Source organism: Solanum stenotomum, chromosome 12 (genome assembly GCF_019186545.1).
Source record: "Solanum stenotomum isolate F172 chromosome 12, ASM1918654v1, whole genome shotgun sequence".
Lineage (NCBI taxonomy): Eukaryota > Viridiplantae > Streptophyta > Magnoliopsida > Solanales > Solanaceae > Solanum > Solanum stenotomum.
The window spans coordinates 11,319,440-11,340,526 of NC_064293.1; the positions used below are offsets into that span (position 1 = coordinate 11,319,440).

Genomic DNA, 21,087 nt, shown 5'->3' on the forward strand with positions numbered 1-21,087 from the left:
TTTAATTTGATAGCTAATGAGACATATAACTCTGCATATTCTAAGAGATACATGATCGTTTGAAGTTGACTCAAGTAAAATCTTGTAGCGAAACTCAATCGGTAAGGAAGCTTCGCCAACTCAACTTTGTGCTAGAGAATTTCTAGATCTTAATTCACATCTAATACACTTACACCACTTAGAAACTGGATCCTAACACCTATGCATCATTACGAAATTATCCGATACAGGTCTATACGCATATGAAAAATTATTCAGATCTTAGCTTAGAAATTTTTGGAGTATTACGATTTTAGAACGACCCAGAAGAAAGTTAAGTCTGCTTTATTATATGCTTGGACCACCAAAACAAATCAGCTATATACTTCTAAATAGAAGTTCTAAATATGAAATGTATTATTCTTAACATAAATTAATTCCCACACGACAAATAATGAATCCCTTACATGAAACCAACACATTTTACTTAAATGTATAATTGATTGGAATTTAACTTCTATACACTGAAAGTGTAATCACCTAATTAAGCATAGTTGCACATTCCATAAGAGCATGAACTTCCTTTTTTGCATACATTGTTGCACTTGCCACAATGCTTCTTGTTAACATATATGTTCACACACCACCCTTGGCAGCATATCTCAGAGTACTTGCACTTGTTACCACATTTACCACAATTGGATCTATCATTGAAGACGTTCACGCATTGTTTTTTGCAACAATCTGGCCCGCGGCTGCCCTTTGCAGCACAAACCCTAGGGTATTTATCACACGTTGCAACATATCGTTGTTTTGGGGAAAGAAAAGAGGTCTTTCCTAGCGAATAAGATGCATCTAGGCCTTCAAGGTGTAATTCTTGACTAGACAATGAAGGAAAGAGAGCAATTATTATGGAAATTGATAGTAAGATAACAAGTAAGAACTTGAATGAATTCATATTTTAGTAATTAAGGAGTTTTGTAATATTTAAAGTTTGATCACTAGCTTGATTTGAAAATAGAAGGAGAATATACTAAGTGGTATTTATAGGGAATTTTTTTTGTGAAGAACGAAATTTGGTTTAATGGTAGTCTCTATCAGTGTGAATATTGCTACACCAAAATTCAAGTCATGAAAGTTTGGCCTAAGAAGGAATGGAATTACTGGAAAACTTGAATTATGTTTATGTAAATAAGGAAAAAGGAGATGAACCTTGAAATTGTTGTAGGGCAAGTGGTTATAGTGACAATTAACCAAGGATGTTAAGAGGAAATTTCTTATGTTGATTTCTAAATCTCGAGATATTGTTTGAGCTCATGAGGTAGTAAAGATGATTTATTCCCAAGTCAAAATGTCATTAGTTAAACTGAAAAATCACCTTTAGATATATGGCTTGAAGAAAGTGTAATAAATCAAATGTCTTCTCTTTTTTCACTTTGTTTGAGAAATCTTAGTAACTCAGTTGATTTGCTATCTGAACTTTCATCTTGTTGATGAAGGCTCAATTCTCCGTCTTGTAATCCCTCTTCAATTTCTCCTTTCCTTACCTTCAATTTTTTTAAACTAGAAAATTTTAATCATTTTGTTCCAATTCGTTTGATACATTTTATTTATCGAGGTTTAATCAATGATCAACTTTTTTAGCTAAACATCGGGCACTATAGGTAAATTTATTTTTCTAATTAAAATTTCTAGTTTTGGAAATTATGCAGAGAGGAATATAGTCAAAATTAAAGTTAATTAGTTTGATTCTCAACCAGCAAGAATTTTTAATATTTTTGAACTAAGTGAATACCTTAATTTTACTCAAGAAAAAGAAGATCGAGATTGATAGTTCATGATCCCCCTTAGGTCCATTTCACCTTTATTGCCACTTGTTTTGTGATCAATTTTTTTGCAAGTAGTAACTAGTTTTGTAGTTACTTCTTATTCAATTCTCAATTGTAATATAGAGTAAGATCTAGTCCTTCCTCTTTAGATGTACCTTTTTTTAGGGTTACAATAAAATTGTGACTCAATTTAAAAAATAAAAAAATAAAAATTTAGGCCCTAAATATCACATATCAAGACATGTCACTCAAATTTCAACAAGATGGTTCCTCTCTCTTTTCTCTCTGTGTTTTCCTTTTTCCTGCATGTGATCTTTTATCAAGGGAAAATGCTTAAATATGGCATCAAACTTTGAGAAAAGACTCATTTATATCATTCGTTAAAAGTTTGGCTCATTTATATCATTATCGTTTGAGAAAAGGCTCATTAATGTCATTATTTGTTAATTAAAATAGCATATATATGAGCCAAATTTTCGACTTATGACATTGATGAGTCTTTTTTCAAAGTTCGGTGACATTTTGAACCTTTTTCCTTTAAGAAAAATGATTTAATTAATGACATGGCCACAATCATATTTGACCACGTGTAAAAAATAATTTTGCAAAACTGAAACTATTTTCATTTTACAAATAATGACATGGATGACCTTTTCTCAAACGAAAAATGACATAGATGAGCCAAACTTTTAACATATGGCATGCATGAGTAATTTTCTCAAAGTTCACTGACATATTTGAATCTTTTCCCTTTTATCAATAGGCCTCCAAGTTGCCAACCAAGTTTTCTCGTTAATACTCCCCCACTTCAAAATAAGTGAATTGTTGAGCTTTTTTTTCATAGTTTAAAATTAGTAAGTGTTCAAAGTTCAAGATAGTTTTTGGAATTTTTATTTTATTTTTGCCTCTCATTTATATTTTCTAGGTAATAATTTCAAGAGAGTTAATTGCTTATATTTATGATTTTACTTTGAATTATTTATATTTTCAAGATTAGTTTGAGAATAACTAAAAGAACAAAAGTGGAAAGTAGTGTTTAATTTATATCCTAAACCCTTTTTAATGGATATGTATTACCTCAACAATTCACTTATTTTGAAAGAAGGAAACAATACAAGAATTTAATTAAGACAAGAAACATATGATTATTGACTTCTTTTTTTGAAAAAAAGAAAAGAAAAGAAGAATGAAGAAGTTAAGATCTATCAATATGAAGCACGCAATCAATTCCTTTTTTGGTCCTTCCTCTTTTTTAGTTTGACTATTCAATATTCAATGTTTAGTAAGGTCTTAATTTTTTTAAATTAAGATAAAGACATCTCAATATTAAAATATATATTAAATAGGTGTTTGGACATGTGATTTCATCTTGTTATTTGAAATAATGAGATAAAATCAGTGTTTGAACATGCGAGTTCATCTCGTAATTTGAAATAGTGAGATAAATCCAAAAGGTTTGATTTGAGAATTTTGTATCATGATTTCACATTTTTTAAATATAAAATTGACTCACAAGTTTATATTTTGTTAAGAAAGATCCACCATTTTTTATATGTCAACCATTTATTTCATATATAAACAAAACTTATAGTTGATATTATTACTCTTACCGACTTTTAGATCATTTCTATCGATTATAGCTATTATTCTCACCAACATAAATTACTCACTTTATTTACACAAAATTATCACGTTTTCATCGCATGTCTCTATAGAATTCTTTACAAAACTACTATTGTTTTTATTAGTAGATAAATATTATATTGTTGATGCTAGTACACAAGAATTTTTAGCTTCATACAAATTAAAGGATAACGCTATCATTTGCAGGATTACAAAGAAGTGAAAGAGAACCTCACAGTGCTAAAGAACTACATTAGGCATTCATCTCTACTCAATGTGATTGAGCTTGAAAAAACATATTTAGATATTAAGTCTTTGTTAACTCAGATCTATTCAGACTAATTAAGTAGTTGAAAAAAAAATACACTTAATAATTAAGATTCAAACATAAAAAGGTAAAACTTAAAGACTGAAATGTGAATGATTACGATTACCTTCGTTAACTCAACTATTACAAATTTGTGTTTGGTAAGCCTATTAAAAAGTAAAGCTCTTTCTCGAATAGTTTCTTCGTTTTCGAGGCTCCTAACTATCCCACCACATCTCATGCTGGCACAGTCAAATCCTATTGGGTTACTTTGGGTTGACCAAAATAAGAGTCGGCTTTCCACAAATTATCTGTTACATATGCACTTAACAGAGTAACATATATTCATCTTTGCATTCTGGCTTTTGTAGTCAATAGGGTCGGCCAAAGTATGTTTTTCTAACTAACCTGATTGTGAAATATTATCCTATAATTAGTCAACTTTTAACTTAATTAAGGGGTATCTTTGATATTTATCAAAATTTCAAATTCTAGCACCCTACACCTTGTTTGGATGGTTGTAAGCCGTTGACTAGTTATGCGAACTTTAATCATTCATGTATAAGTATTCCATCTTCTACTTTGCATAAATAATACATACATTCTCTCGTAACTTATACATGTGATAGTTACGACACATTGTAAAATATTAACTAAACAGTGTACTTGGTGTGCTGCATTTTATACATAGAAATTAAAATGCTACCAAGCATGCATGGTACTAGTTATGCTAGTTTTAATACATGAATAATTTACTTCTTAACTAGCAACCAAACGACCACTAAGATCTCAAGGGCTGTAAAGATCTTTTGACCTACAAAGCAAAATTGCTTCACGAGAGACGTAAACATGAAGCATTAGTAACAAAAGCAACGATGAAAATCATGGCGTTGGGTCCATTAGAGCAGAGGCATCAAACTGAGAAATTACTCCTCCACTCAGTAGATGCATTGCAGCTCCTCGTGAGAACTTCCTTGCAAACAAAAAACATGGAACCAGTGTAGAATTATTATGGCACCACTCTGTTCTGTACTCAGTGTCGTAGTAAACGTTGTCAATATCCTGTCAGTAGGATCCAAGTTGCATAAACCAGTCAGTTCTGAAGGACAAATGTTTTGAAGCAAAACTAACTAGAGGAAAGAAAATCCAAGACAAACGAAAAGTAAAGTGAAAGAAAGAGTTAAGAACTATGATCTACCACATATGATAACACACACATTTAACTTACATACACTAATCGTACATAGAACTGTTATACGCTCTTAAGTATTTTAACCAGCTGTAATAGGCTACCTTCTTTTAGATAATCTGCTAGCGTAAAAATTCTTTTACACTGTCAGCGTACATAATAAAACTCAAATCATGAAAGAGATGAATGTAGCCAAATGTTTAAGTGGAAGACGAAGGGAAATATTATATATCTGCCTGATAAGTATACCTTTATTCTCTTGATCTTGTCAGGCCCTGCATCTGCATAGCTAAATGTCATAGGATGCCAACTATTTTTGTCCATATTTGACGCGGATTGGTTCCACTCTGTATAGGTTATTGTTCTACGTTCCAGTTCTCCGTCACTATCATGCATCTATTCACAAAAAAACAAGTACACGTAATGCTGATTAAATACATGATGATTCTCATAAACAACACAGAAGGAATTTTGCCAATTATGAGCATGAACAAACATACAAGAAGTCTGAAATAGAAAAGCACCTTAGGTAAATAATTGATTACTTACTGCCAATAATGTCTGCACGTAGTGTTCATCTGGAATGCAGTTGTATCTTTTCTGCATGATATATTACAAGGTTTGAAAACATATGGCTGGAAAACTAAAGGTTAAAGTTGATGAATTCAAGCATTGAAATTTTATTGAGAAAGGGAAAGAGAATCATGATGCACACCTTGCAGAACATCTTGAAAACAGGAAAGACAACATCATCATCAGCAACAACTTCTGCGTGCTTCCTGATTAACGTGATCCACTGGACTAGAATGTCAAATTAAAACTTATAGAAGTAGGAAGCCTATTATAGTGATTGATAAGCAAAAGAAGAAGAAAGAACAAGAGTATCCTTTAGCTGAGCAGTAACAAAAGTGGTCCTTATATCACAGTGCTCATGCAATAGAATTGAGCAGTAAAACAAATGCAATTCATTTGTGCATTAACTTTAGTTGTCTTTAGTTTATAAGATGTTTACAATGTCAAAGCTGATTATTGTTTTATTCTCTTTGATAATCGAATTTCAAGATTCTAATGAATGCATAGTCTTGTGCCTTTAGCTACCTAACAATTAGGTGCATCTAAGCACATTTAGTCCTAAAATACTCCACACTCTGCCTAGCTATTTAATCCGGCATGCTTCGCTAGAAAAACAAGGAAAAGATCTGCTCTACTATGGCAACGAAGTAAACATGTCACAAAACTTCTATGTCACAAAGAATATGGAAGAAATTTTATACTTTCAGATAATTACAGGAAGTTGCCTAAAATAAGTGGAAAAAACCTGCTTAATATGTTATTTTTACACAAATAGTGCAAACATTATTTGTATTGTAAGTGTATATAAGTCAAATCCTACCTGTGATCCCTTCCGCCATTTGCTCATTGGTATATATAGTGCCATGTTTGGGTTGTACCGCCGTTCTTTTTTATCAAGAAAGCTGGAAGACAAATATCAACTTATTATTTCGCTACTGATGTAGAAACTTTGAGATCTTTTATGCAATACCATAAACAGATTTTTTAATCCTGAATCCACGTCCGTTGGTTAGAACAAAAAGGAAATAAGAGGAAATACAAGAATTAGATTTTTCTCAAATTCAAAAATGCAATTTATTATTATTAAAGCTACTACTATTCTTCCTACCAAGTCCTCCAAATCATGAATCAACTACTAAATTACACATTTTACCTGTCTACAAAACTCCTAGGGGAAGCCGTCAAATAGGTGTATATATAGCTAAAGTTGTACAACGGGATGCAGCTGCAAATTCAAAAATACATAATTATATAAATATTTAACCCAAAGTTCAAACCATATAGATGAAAAAAATGGAAGACGAATACATGGATAAAAGGTCACTGCATCATATTGATAATTTTCTCAAGCCTTAGCAGGAACATTGAATACATACAAAAACTCTGCAAGTTGCCATTTAAAATATTTTTCCTGTTTTACCAATCTAGCGTATGTCAATCTTGACCAATTCATTTGTGAACTCAATAGTTACTGGTCTCCTATGCTTTTTCATTGTTATGCCCTAGTTCTCTCTCATTCTTACTTTGTCAAGAATCATAGTCATGTCATGTCCACGTCTATTCAGCAAAATCGTGATAGGGTTAACCATTTCGTACTCCATATTTTCCCGCATGTCCAAAAAGCAATATATGATGTCATTCCATTGAACGGGAACCTAAGACCTTATGGCTGTTGTACCCATTCGGATTTAAGTGACGCCCATTAAATCAAGGTGGAAATCAAAAAAATGAAGTTTGAATAAGTTATTAGTTAGAGATGAGCAATCAGAAGTTCAAAAATACTTATTTTTCAGATATACCTAAAGTAATGTACAGTTGAAATGAATGAATGTTTGGTAGATCGTCTTATCAACACAATCAGAAGAGGTATTAGCTTCTTTCGTCTTGTTTTATTTATAAGATAATGAAGGATTGATTTCTCAGACGAACACTCAACTAAAAGTTATTATCTCAGAGAATCATATTTCTTCTTGGATCTAATTTTGTTCAACAAAAAAAGCGACTTTCTGAGATATATAATAGTAAGCATTAGTGGAGTGACCATCTATGAAATCAACTCGATAATGAACTATTTCTCCTGTTAAGTTCGGTTAAAAAGCTATATTCCTATTTCGTAAGGCAGCTAATAATCAACAACTAAAATGATCATTGATCAAGCACTGATGCAAATGCATGTGAAACGACCAAGTCGCCAAAAAATACATATTTGTGAGATGTTAATTATGCATCTGAAGTGTAAGTAGACCTTTCTGACAAGAGAACGAATCTTGTATTGGCTGAATCCTTAAGAGCTTCCTTAAGTAACAATCTCTCTGCTCCAATCATACTTGCTTCTCCCCAACCTACCTACACGTTACACTTTATATCAATCCGGCTAAGATGAAAGAAATTGAAATGGAGAAGAAAGTGCATGACAAAAAGCTGAGTTATCAGCAAAATATTCCTCATATTTGTAAGAATACTAGAAAGAACTTACAGTTGGAGAAACTAGTCGGAGAAAGAAATAGACCAACTCAAAGTATATCTGGATAATGCTGTTGATAATCATTGAGAACCAAAAGTAATAGACATATCAAGAGAAAGGGAGAAACAAACAAAAACAAAAGCTCCTATATGTTTTCATTTCATGAAGTTTACGTTCAAACTAGTAAGGAACATATCAAAGGGATAAAATCTTCTGTGTTTATGAAAAATGACAGCAAGTAAGAACATTTACCTTGATGCTATTTTTCAATTGGCGATCATGAAAGAAACGTGACCTTGTTGTAGACTCATTAAACACAAAACCAGGCTCTGAATGTATATATATTGAATAATTAGCAGTGTCAGCATTCTGCAAAACATCAAATTAAAGAGTAAGAGAGAGCATGTAATTAGGTTTACCAATGTTCTATCATATTAATAATTAGTTTCTGAAATACTGAATTTCATTAAAACCTGGTTTTCTTCACATTCCCATTAAATATTCTGATGGATGCAAAAGAAAATAAAAACTACTCAGAAGCTGGAAAGCATCTACTAATTTTTGTATGAAACTTTCCCTAATCCATTAAAAGAACATATACGAATTGAAGAAAAAGGAAAAATACATTCAAGATAAAACGATAAGAACTTTAATGTAGAAACATACAATCCTTAAACCTCATAACTAAAATAGAAGTTGGAATAATGCAACACTTGCAACAACAGTGAAATCCCACTAAATGGGGTTGGGAGAGGGTAAAGTGTACACACGCATGCATGCACGCAGACCTTACCACTACCTTGTGGAGGTATAGAAGCATAAGGTGAGAATTGTCCAAAATCAAGAAACAATTATCTATTCTCTCACAAATGTGGACTAGTTAACATCACCAACCAATATAGACCCCAACATTCAACTCGATATCTGAAGCGCAAACATTATAATACAGGGATCCAATTACATGTATAAATCAAAAAACATGGACATCAATCATCATGTCAACACAATAGGCATCGACCTAATTCAATCCTAAAAGTTAGTTAGCTCATTCATTCATTTCTTCAACTTTCACAAAGTTGTCAAAAAAAATCAGCTGACCTGGAAGAAACATTTCCAAACAAAATCGAGAGGCAAATGACGACGAGCTAGAAAGAGAAAAGCAACTTTGGGATTGGGTTGCCCTTCATGGAGGGTAATAGAATCCCAATTAGAATGGAGAGATCTACGAGAAGAAGGAATTTGGGAGTAATGTGATGGTGAAAATCTGTGTAGGCTAAGAAAAGGCAACATACACACAACAATGGTGAGAGTAAGGGACACCACAATTACATGTAGCTTCCACGATATCCCTCCTGGAGCCAACCCCTTCTTCTTCATGGCTTATATAATATTCTCAATCAATGCATTTTCTATATAATTGAGTCAATTAGAATGTACATTCAGAGATAATGGTGGTTGAAGGGAGTGAATCAATAACACAGACAACAAAATTATGCATTCAGAGAGACAGAGTATTCTCGTTTGTTACTTCTTTCGTAAAACAAGGGAGAACTAAACTATATACATTCCTATGACGTGTCACTTACCCCATGCTAAAATTTTGACTTTATTTTTGGATTGGGTTAGGTTCAAATTATTGGATTTAAATAATCACCAAGAAATTAATATTATTCCAAATTATCATAAATTAGATGATGTATAAAACTACATTAAAAAAATGTGTAATTTTTTTTATGGCTTAACCAATTGACCTATATATGAAAAACTATTAGAAAAGAAATCATAAAAACTATTGAAAGAAAATCTCTCCCTAAACAAACTTGGGTTATTATGGTATGGTATAAAAAAGAAGGATCTTCAATTCATAAAGATGCAATTTTTTTCTCCAAGAATTAATAGACAAATATGAAAAAGATTTATATTTTTCTTTTAAAAAAAAGTAAAAATAATTATGGAAATACTTTGTGTTAAGAAGTCCCACATCAGGTAAAGAGATGAGAATTTTGTCTCCTTATATAGACTTGAACAAACCTCCCTTCATGAACTAACTTTTGGGGTTGAATTAGGCTCAAGATCCATGTTTGCATGGTATCAGAGTCACACTTATTCCAATTTGTTGTTCACCGATGTTGTTGATAGTCGGGACTTGGACAAACCTCCTCTCATGAGCTAGTTTTTATTTCAATAGAAAAGTAAATTCAAATAGAGAAAATACATAAAAAAAAAAAAAAACCCTGAACTTGGTCGGATAACTTATTTTAGTACTTAAACTACACGGGCGTTTAAATACCCTCCTTAACATCTTTGAAGTGATTTTTTTTTCACCCTGAGACTATAACACCACTCTCACTTGCCACATCATTGTCATGTAAGCACCACATCATAACCATGTAGGCACCATGTCATTAATTTTTATTTCCTTTTTACTTATTCACTATTTTTTCTTAAACACTTTTTAAAATTAATTATATCAATTGATTAATTTATAAATGCATACCCCCATCCCCCACCCCTCTCTTTCTTCTTCCTTCTTGTTCACCATTATTCCAAACTTCAATTCTTTCTTTTCTTCTTCTTCTTCTTCACTATTCAACAATTTTTTAAGTCACTTTAAAGAAAGAAATTCACATTATCTTCTTTGAACCCTCCCAACTAATTTACTCTCTTGGAGAATGGATTTTTTTGAAAGCCAATTTTTTTTAGATAACTCAAATAAGAAATGAAGATTGCATAAGAAAGTTGATCCAAAAAAAATATAAATTTTATGAGAAATGTTTAAATGATCTAGAAATCAAAATGGGTCACTCAAAATTTAAGAAAGTTAACATTTGCCAAATCGATACAAATAATAGAGTGAAATCGACGTCAATAAAATGACATTGGTATTGAATTTTACTGATTAGTAAAAGATTAATGAAATAAAAATAGTGGATAGAGGTGGGGAAGAAGATGGAGGAGGAGATGTTTCAATGGAGAAAGATGTGTACTGAGGAAGACAACGAAATAAAAAAAATAAAAATTAAAGAAATTAAAAAGGGGATCCACTAATTTCATTTACCTCTTAATAAGAAAATTTACATATTTTAAAGATTTAATATATAAAAAAACCTATTTAAATAATTTGTTATATATTGACCAATAAAAAAACGTCATGTGTAGGGCTTTAAAAATTCAGTTTTTTTTTTCTCTTTTTTCACGCACTTTCAGGAGAGTGCACTCACTCTCTTTGCCACATCATCCCTTAGGGGGTGCTTTAATCACTTGAAATATGTTAAGGGTGGTATTTAAATACTCGTATAGTTTAAGTGCTAAAGTAAGTTGTGATGCCAAGTTTAGGGGTTTTTTTTTTTATGTATTTTCTCATTCAATATGATAAGAAATCAGGACAAAAATAATATCATTATATAGACTTAATTAAATCTTTCCTCGGAGCTAGTTCTAGAGTTAGAAATATTAGGCGTAAGAATAGTTTAATGGCTTTAGTATGAAATAAATTAATAGTTTGTAATTTTACTAATACAACAAACAATGTTTAGGATCATATGTGAAATTAATTTATCATTATAATAGAAAAGAAAGTAAGGTTACTTAATNCAATGGAGAAAGATGTGTATTGAGGAAGACAACAAAATAAAAAAAATAAAAATTAAAGAAATTAAAAAGGGGATCCACTAATTTCATTTACCTCTTAATAAGAAAATTTACATATTTTAAAGATTTAATATATAAAAAAACCTATTTAAATAATTTGTTATATATTGCCAATAAAAAAAGGTCATGTGTAGGGCTTTAAAAATTCAACTTTTTTTTCTCTTTTTTCACGCACTTTCAGGAGAGTGCACTCACTCTCTCTGCCACATCATCCCTTAGGGGGTGCTTTAATCACTTGAAAGATGTTAAGGGTGGTATTTAAACACTCGTATAGTTTAAGTGTTAAAGTAAGTTGTGCTGCCAAATTTAGGGGGGGTTATGTATTTTCTCATTCAATATGATAAGAAATCAGGACAAAAATAATATCATTATATAGACTTAATTAAATCTTTCCTAGGAGCTAGTTCTAGAGTTAGAAATATTAGGCGTAAGAATAGTTTAATGGCTTTAGTATGAAATAAATTAATAGTTTGTAATTTTACTAATACAACAAACAATGTTTAGGATCATATGTGAAATTAATTTATCATCATAATAGAAAAGAAAGTAAGGTTACTTAATTATAAAAAAACTCAATACAAACAAAACCCATCCATTTATCGGACGAATTCAGAATTTTAAAATGCATATTAAATTCTTTATATTTTTGCAATATTGGATTACCTTCAATGGCAATCTGAACGCATTATTGGATCTGTACATGAACATTTGGTCTGAGACAACTCTATTTTATCGGGTTTTAGGCAAATACAAGGAAATCACATAATAGAGGGAAAATGACAGATTCTATTGAACAGGCCCTGTTGCTCCACTAGCAAAGCAGATTCCAACAGTTGGCCACAGGCTGCAGCCAGCAGCTCTTGCTCATTCGAGTAAGAAGGGGCATGTCCAAACTTATTAGCTACATTGGTATCATGTCAATTTACATTTAGTTCTCTTATGTACAAAGAGTTAGAATCTCACATCCAGAAGAAACAAAGCACTTAATGTGTATGGTCAGTCAGTAACATTGAGAAATGATGTAGAAGAGTTGGCACTCATTCTTCTTGGTGCTGGAGCATTTCCTCTTGACTGGCGCCACTTATCCTGCTTGGTGCTGGAGTATTTCCTCTTGACTGGCGCTTCATTGGGATCAACACAACATCGTTACTCTCCAACTTATCGTTCAAGGCCTCCTCATTGTCATCTTCATCATCACCTCTAAAAACAGGATGCAAATAAGCATTTTGAAGGTAGTATTTCAAGTTAAGTTTGGATTCTTTGGCTTGTTCTATAGTATCTTTCCTCTTTGCTTCCTGAAATCCAAGAAGACCAAAGTATAAATCCCTTTTAAAGAAAAATAAAAAATTTGAGATTTAACCTTATGATTCCATGCAACTATAACAGCTCTCTTGCTAATGAAATACATTTGAGATCAACACAGTTAAATCTTCATCCAGAGAAAATAAATACACGTATATCGGAGCTCAGTACTATATGTGGATTTTTTTTCCAGGAACCTCCACTTCTATGTGCAACACATTTATATTTGTAGTAATAAGGAAGCATTTAAGTGTGAACTTGTTGTACTCACCTGCAATGGATATCTGGTGAAAGCTGGCTCGTAGCGCCCTTTACAGAAATAGTGAAAAGATAAAGTCAGTACTGGAAGGGCAATAAGGAAAGGTGCTGATTGAGCAGCGCGTTTTGTACTTAGCAATCCCAATAAAGATATCTGAGAGAAGACCAAAGCGAATATTATACGTCCGTGAACATCTGGCCAGAATGCTGCTCCACTTTCATACTTCTGATGGTATACATTTATAATCTGCATAATCAGAAAGGAACACAATCAGAAAAGCTAAATAGGGGGTGCTGATATTAAGCCTTGTGCTGAACATACACAACTACTTTAAAAGATATCTTTACATTAGCACTACATGCATTATAAGTAGACTTTCATATGCATGTGAACCTCTTCAATTTCGACTCAGTATAACTGTGCAATCTGAAGAACCAAATCCTTTATCGATTAAGAAGACTTAAAAAGCGAAAAGATAACCTGATGACGGAACACAAAATACGCCAGGGCAAAGAACACCAGTATGAAAGGAAGCAGAAATGGTGTGACTATAGCATAGACAAGGCCCAACAAGAAGTATAATTGTATCTGCGGTTCTCCAGTGTTGAAATCAAGGCTTCCAGCATCCATCGCCTTTTCTCGATCCCTTTCAGTTTTGACCAAGAAAAAGTTCTTCAAATGGAAGATTATTAGTGGCTTCAACCTTAGGATCTCTCCAGCAATACCGGCCCACCCATCAACCATAGTGTAAGTGATGAAGAAAGTTGCTTTCATTGGGATAGCAACACCGATTGTTTTAGGTATTCTGCGGAAAAAGACAGAATCTTTTAGTGCTTAAGAAGCATAGCATTCAAGTAAAGGGATATAGAAGATCTGAAAATTGCATCAAAAGGAAAGCTAGTCCTATCATGTATGGGATATCACACTTTAACGCGAGCATACTTCGAAGGAATCGGGGGCCTTGAGTAGATATTAGAGACTTATTGTCGCATTTAAATGCTAGACATGCTAAGACCCAATGACAGTTGCTGCAATTTGTCTGGACTTGCTAATAGCAAACAAAGAAAAAGATCCCTATTTTTCTGCTATCGAAATTCATAACCAATGTTCTGCTCTCTCACACTATATTATCAGGACCATTACATTTGCTTTGACAGGCCACTGCCAAACTGGTAGAAGGTGGATATGCATTCTTACTAAATAATCTATCAAGTACTCAAAACTCCTAAAAGTTGAACCTCACCTGTGTTGAAACAAGATTTCCAAAGAGAGTCAAAATATTAGAAAAAATACACATACTGAGTCAATACAAATATATACGTTCAGCCCAAAACTAATAATTATAAACATGAATGACAAATGTATGAACAAAGAAATCTAAGAAAAATTAGGATAAAGTGCAATATCAGTTGTTTAGCGCCACCTCTTCTAAAGAGGCTCATTGGCAAGGAAAAAGTATGTTGTAGAACCTCGATGACAATATTGAAGTGCACATTAAGCGAGGTGAAGTGCTCAACACATGACCCTCGCTTAAGTGTGCCTTTGACAACAGTGAATATGCCTTTCATCAAGATGAAAGAAACTGCTGCAGTGAATTGGGGTACAAATTTCTTCCAGAGTTGCTACTCCAAAGTGGGGCCATCTTAATTTTTTATAAAATGACCATATGTTGTAATGGAAGCAACTACCCTATGAATGGTAGGATTCATATTGGTGTGTTTCAATATATATTATTGGGCAGATATTCTAACAAAGCTTACATTTGGCCTCAGACATTAGTAATCTTATGAAACTAACTATAGCAGACATGGAATAAGATGATAATCCTATTTTGCAGATCATTCAACCTGCATCTGAAGCAGGCTGTCTGCAAGTAATCTCCATTTTCCAATTGATTCCTTCGTAAGAAAAAAATGCAGTAATGCCACTTCAACTTACTCATTTGCTGACTGATGAATAAAAGTATTTAGCTGATCAAATGCAGCTCCTGCAATTATGCTCCCAAGAAACACGTTCACAAAGTTAAAGATGTAATATTTAGATGCAGCTCTTCTTTCCAGAGCTGATATACTTCCCCAGCCCTCAAATTTGGACATCAGCATCAGTATCTTTGGCAATACTATGAGAAAGATCTTCAAAGCAATCCCAGGTAGAAAACCTTGGATGAATGATTTGACGAAAGGTCTGCACAATAGATTGGGTGGAATTATTGGTATAAAGATCTAAGCATAAAATGGATAACCATATCTGCTGTGTGGGAGAGGGGTGTGGGGTATGGTAGCACAAGTCTAACAACCATGCTAGACACAAAGCAACAATTCAAGACAACATAATATTCATCTAATTACCAAATAGAATGATGAGAAATACAATAAATAGATCTATTTAGAAGACCATTCATTAGTTACTACTTCCCATCTGAACTATGTCATGCCATTTCAATCTTCATGGCTATGATAGGTAAATGATAGCCTAAACTGCCAGAATAGTTTTACTTTTCAATTTTTTTGGGGTCAGGTGATTGAATCGCCAACATATCATTCTCCTCTGTTAAGTCGATCTCCCAACAACATACTCTCTAGTAAGGAAATGTCATTTAGCATGTCTTAGGTTGCTAGGCTTCGGTCAAGCAACACTTCTGTTAACAATCACACCATCAACAAAAGTGTTAAGACTCCACTTTTGCTAAACAAGTGACTAATATTCTCTTAGATGTACAGTGAAGGCAATGTGCACTATTAAGTATTACCACAAAAAAAACTTTTAGCGGCAACAAATATGCACATTAGCAAAGAGTCCTAAAGTCTTTATCGGAATTAGTTCATTTCCATTAGATCCAATGTCGCTATGGGCTTTAGGGACATTTATAATGAATACTAATTGCCACTAAAACTACATGTTTAGCGAAAATTAAGCTATTGCCGCTAAAGATCATTTTTGGTGTTGCCCGAGTGTCCTATGCATCATTATGAAGCATACCCTAAGATACCAGTTCATTTGAATTTATTCCAAATTAGATACCCGACGATTTGATTTACTATCAGGACTAGCTTTATGACCATTCTGAGAAATTTATGGAAGTAGATGAACAAAAATATCATAGCGCCTTAAACATAAGCTGATAGAAGACAGGGAAAATGTTACAAATGAGAGCTAGTGGATGCTGACACCGGAATAAGTCTATAATGGGGCATACTCACATGTCAATGATAACTTTCAGGAATGGCGCTCTTTTCCTGATCCCCTCGATACTTGCAAGGGTTTGGACAAATGTGATGGGAATCATGAAGAAGAATGTCAGGAAAAAGAATGCAACACCAATTATGAGCCTCCTAACTGTTAGATACACATAGGGAATCGCCAGGTTTTTCCAATATACATCACGTGGCTCTGGAGCCCAATCAGTTAACCACAAAGTTGGATTTCTTGACTGCTGAGTTTGAGCACAAATGGCAGCACCCCACCGTGTTTTGAATGAGACAAATGCCACCGGCATGATAGATTTTGGGTCATTTTTAACCCGCTCTCTCTCTTCAGCTATCTACAAATAAACCAGAACTTATGACATTGGTAAAATGAAAGCTAGTCTACAGTAATAGCAATAAAAGGAACAAGCTCTAAAGTTGAATGATTGACCGAAAGCTTTTCTTTGTTGCAACAATAAAAGGCATGGATGCCTTAAAGCATCAAATCTTCTAAAAGCCTCGAGTCAATTTTTTTCTATCCAAATAAAAGCATTTGGCATCAAGGATCATATGATGTCAAAAGTAGTGAATAAAGGACTATTGAAGACACTTTCAGCTGTACTTTGAGTGAGGTCAATCAACATGACAGTTAGCAAAGTTTACTCAAGATCTATTACCTCTTTCGATAGTCTTTCAACTTCAGCAGTCTGATGGTTGATAGCATCCACTTTTTCTCCACAAAGGCCAAGGAAACGAGTCTGCAAGTTCGAGAAGGATATTTTTAGATATCCTGAAAGAGAAACTATAATAATCTCAGAGCATCATAGAATGCTTTCGATATCTTCAAAGAAAATAAATAATATCCAAAGTGATGAACTAACTTGTCTATACATACATACCTTCATCATGGGCCGTGTTGATTGATTTCTAGAATACTTGAGATTGTAATAATCAAGCCAATTTTGCTTACTGTTCTTCTCCTTGACCAATTTTGCTAGTTTGTTGGCATTGTAAACAACCTGCAGTACAATCCAACTACATGAATAACGATAATTAATTTATTTAAAAAGAAATTTAAACTGCAATTAACAATTTGAAACAAATATCCTATTAATTGTAATATCTGACATAAAAGTGACTCCTCAAGAAGAGAACAGATAATACATTAATGACCATACATCACAGGCACAATCACTGAAAAGTTAGTTCTTCAAGCAAAAAGTGTTTCTGAGGAAGAGGGTAACAAGCTTTTAGAACTCGATAACTTGTGTAAATGAAATAGACCATCTTCTATTCTTCCTCCATTTCTGAAATATATCTACCTTTTCTCTTCAAAAAGACCACATTAATGTCTTCAAATACTAATCCTGTTCTTCTTTGTTTTTCAGCGACAGAATCTCAAGACGACAAGTATCAAGTAATCACAAGACGTAAATGATTACCCAATATCTGAAAGGAGAAGCTAAATATGTACAAGACAGATGCTTACAACTCAAAAGAATCTTAAGTCCATTTATATATATTTTTTCAAAAAAATGATGCAACACAGTTCTGTTCACAGCTAAGTTGTTCTTACGAAAATGAGAGTGTACACGAGACAACCAAAGGATATATCTCTTTATCAATGATTTCGCTCCCAAGAAGCATATAACATGTATTACATCAAGTACCTGATTTGTGAGGTAATGCTCTGTATGATTAACCAGGAAAAAGTGCTCAACACATTCACTGACTGATTCATCAGTGTCAGGTGGAACGTTTCTGACAAGGACCTGAGAACAATCAAATTTTAGCTCAAAAAATTTCTGTCAGACATTGTTCAAGATTGCAACTAGAAGTCAATATTACCACTACCTAGTAAATTGTTAATACTGAATAAGTTCATATTTCTATTTCACATACTGTGAATTGATCAGGGCGACGTTTTTCAGATGCAAGAAACTGCAACCTCATATCTGCAACTTTTGCATACTCCTTTTGTAAGACATAGCATGTCCAAACTGTCGAGGCATAGGCCATAAGGATATGAGCCCAAAACCTGGAAAGATCCCGTTCAATACAAGTCATTGCAGAAAACAGTTTATATAGCTTGTGAAGATGAAGCAACCAGAAACATATCGCAATGTACTGTAAATAAGGTTAACAATGACTTTTTTATATGAAATCTGAACTCCAATCCTCACATGAAGTGAACCTCCTTTTTATTTTTATTTGCATAATATTTTATATGATCCTCTTGTTTACAAAGGAACCAAGAGATGTGATCCAGTTGACACCAAACAAAGGCAACTCTATTGACATGAAGCCGACTTAAGTTGAAGTGAAGGCTTTTAACAAGCCAGGACAAACGGAGTTCGACTAATCAGAAGGATAGAGAATAAACATACAAAACTTGGTAAAACAAATACAAAGGAACATCCATTTTGAAACAATAAAAAGATAAGCTCCCTGACCTGGCTTTCCATAGCCTAGCAAAATAACTGAAAAGGTAGACATGAGAGAAATTTTTATAACAGAAGTTAAGGTTGATATAACATAAGGGTCTTTTGGAAACAACTTCTCTACCTCCTCGAGGTAGGGGTAAGGTATGCATGCAATCTACCCTCCCCAAGACCCTACTTTTGAAATTGCAGTGGGGTATTATGTTGTTGTTGATTCTATTGCAGCAAAGTCCATAAATTCTCAAAACAGCTTCTAGTTTTTTTAGAATCATAACAATAGCCTTGTGATATAATTAGACAGATATTATTGTATACATTTTTCCTAAAGCGGTGTGGATATAGAAGGCTACAGGTTTAAAACCTAAAACGGAAAATAATGCTGTATTATATAAGTAGGTATCAGAACAAGAACTTGGTAATGATGAGTGTATTGCATTAAATACTTGAAATAGGAAAAATTGCCTAACCTCTCTGATCCGAGTGGAACATTTGAAATGGAAATCTTATCAATGTCACTGTAAGTAAGCCCAGACTTCTTCAGAGTGTTATTTGTCCAATTAACAGGTACTAGAACAGCAAAAGCAAGCAATGTAATAGGAATAAATATTTTTAGCCTGCAAATCAGAAGTCATAAATGTCATCAAATATTCAGTTCCCAAGTGTGACTCAAAATTCAGCTTTGTCCAATTAACAGGTACCATTTTTGCATCAGTCAATATCACACGTTAAAAAGTCACTAAGCATTTGTTCTTCTTAGTTTGACTCGACATGGAGTTCAAAAAAATAAAGAAATTTTGAATCTTGTGATCTTAAACTAAAGACGTGTGTAATGTATCAAACTGCCATTTGAATCTTGTGGTCTAAATATGCCCTCCAATCCAAATTGAGTTACTACTCAGATACAGAAGAAGTGACATTTTAAAAAGGAAAGTAAGATAAACAACTTGAAACAGATTGATATTGCAACGACAGGATATATGTTGAAACAAATCATATACTAGTAAATAATTAGAGGGGCAGGCATACCCTAGCAAGTAGATCCGTAAATAAACAGCAGAGTCCAATCCAGCATGGTCAATGAGTTCAAGTTCAGGCATTTTCAGTGCAGCCGGTACCCAATTCAGAAACCTTATATATGCCTTCCAATCCAAATTAACAACTTTCTTAACAAATCCACCCGACTTCAGTGGATCGTTTCTCAGCCCCGCAAGATACCATTTTGGGAAGTACACTCTGTCATTCAGTGGTTGAAGCCGCAGAATTGCAAATGCCAAAAGGAAGATTAGTGCAGACAGAATATTTATAGCTGCAGAAACTCCTATATCTCCTATTGTTGCCATCTTCTACCTGTAAGTAAATAAAACTATATATAAATCTTCTACTTCGATCATCAAATTTCTCTAATGATACATAAACATACACTTTTGATCTCGTAAACACCACATCTATACTCTTTTCCACACACTCATAATGATCATGACACCTCTAAAAAATTTATGTATTATATATGTCAAATGAAAATTGCAGAAGACTGAAAATGTTTCACTATATATGCATGTAGGTATATTACAGAGTATTCAAGAATTAATTCAGCACAAAAAAAATTCATTATTTGATCATACTGAAACACTAATAAAATTTATAAATGTAAAACAGAGTCATGAAAATTGAAAACTGAAATTGCATTTGCATGGGAGCAAAAAAATCATACAGTTTGTAATTACTTGGCTGCTTCTACGAAGAGAAAAAGAAATTTGGAAGTTTTTAAAAGAAGAAGAGGAAAACCAAATTGTAATAAGTTGGCAACCGTCACAAGTTACCGACCGAAGAATATAAGGATTACTTCATATCTCAAGAAAAGACAAGAACATTCCCAGGCCATATGTCTATTTCTTTCTTTATTCTTTCACTTTAACTAATCCACAAGCCAAATATTTTTGTCAATTCCCTTGTTCACAAGTACTCGTTCTTTTTTACTTTTGTCAAATTTTAACTTGTCATATCTATCCATCTCTATTTATATCTGTATCTATATCTATATTTATATTACTTTAAAAGCATGAACTCATAATTTGAATGTTAAATTACTATAATATCCCTAACTTAGATTGTGACTTTTTTAATGAGTTGTGATTTTTCCGATAAGTTGTGACTTTTTTCAAAGGGTTGTAATTTTTCGATGAGTTATGGCTTTTCCAAAGAGTTGTGACTTTTTCAATAAGTTGTGACTTCTCGAAATGTCATGACTTTTCAAATAAGACACAAAAAAATATTGTTCATACTAT

General features: G+C 33.0%; 2 protein-coding genes across 2 annotated transcripts; both read right to left on the reverse strand.

The window, feature by feature from the left end:
• Window positions 1-4,342: 4,342 nt before the first annotated feature.
• LOC125847092 (glycosyltransferase BC10-like) lies at window positions 4,343-9,341 on the reverse strand. The gene is made up of 9 exons (XM_049526799.1): window positions 9,063-9,341; window positions 8,217-8,333; window positions 7,746-7,846; window positions 6,654-6,725; window positions 6,321-6,402; window positions 5,643-5,723; window positions 5,477-5,527; window positions 5,177-5,323; window positions 4,343-4,800 (listed from the first exon to the last, which is right to left on the reverse strand). Exons 1-9 carry the CDS (start codon window positions 9,339-9,341, stop codon window positions 4,621-4,623), a joined length of 1,110 nt encoding a protein of 369 aa, XP_049382756.1. The 3' UTR covers window positions 4,343-4,620.
• Window positions 9,342-12,252: 2,911 nt separating this feature from the next.
• On the reverse strand, window positions 12,253-20,607 carry LOC125847604 (calcium permeable stress-gated cation channel 1-like). Its single transcript, XM_049527243.1, has 12 exons — window positions 20,514-20,607; window positions 19,829-20,149; window positions 19,270-19,416; window positions 18,264-18,399; window positions 18,032-18,133; window positions 17,261-17,380; window positions 17,039-17,119; window positions 16,377-16,717; window positions 15,115-15,360; window positions 13,657-13,981; window positions 13,189-13,422; window positions 12,253-12,910 (listed from the first exon to the last, which is right to left on the reverse strand). Exons 2-12 carry the CDS (start codon window positions 20,140-20,142, stop codon window positions 12,653-12,655), a joined length of 2,304 nt encoding a protein of 767 aa, XP_049383200.1. The 5' UTR covers window positions 20,143-20,149; window positions 20,514-20,607; the 3' UTR covers window positions 12,253-12,652.
• Window positions 20,608-21,087: the final 480 nt, after the last annotated feature.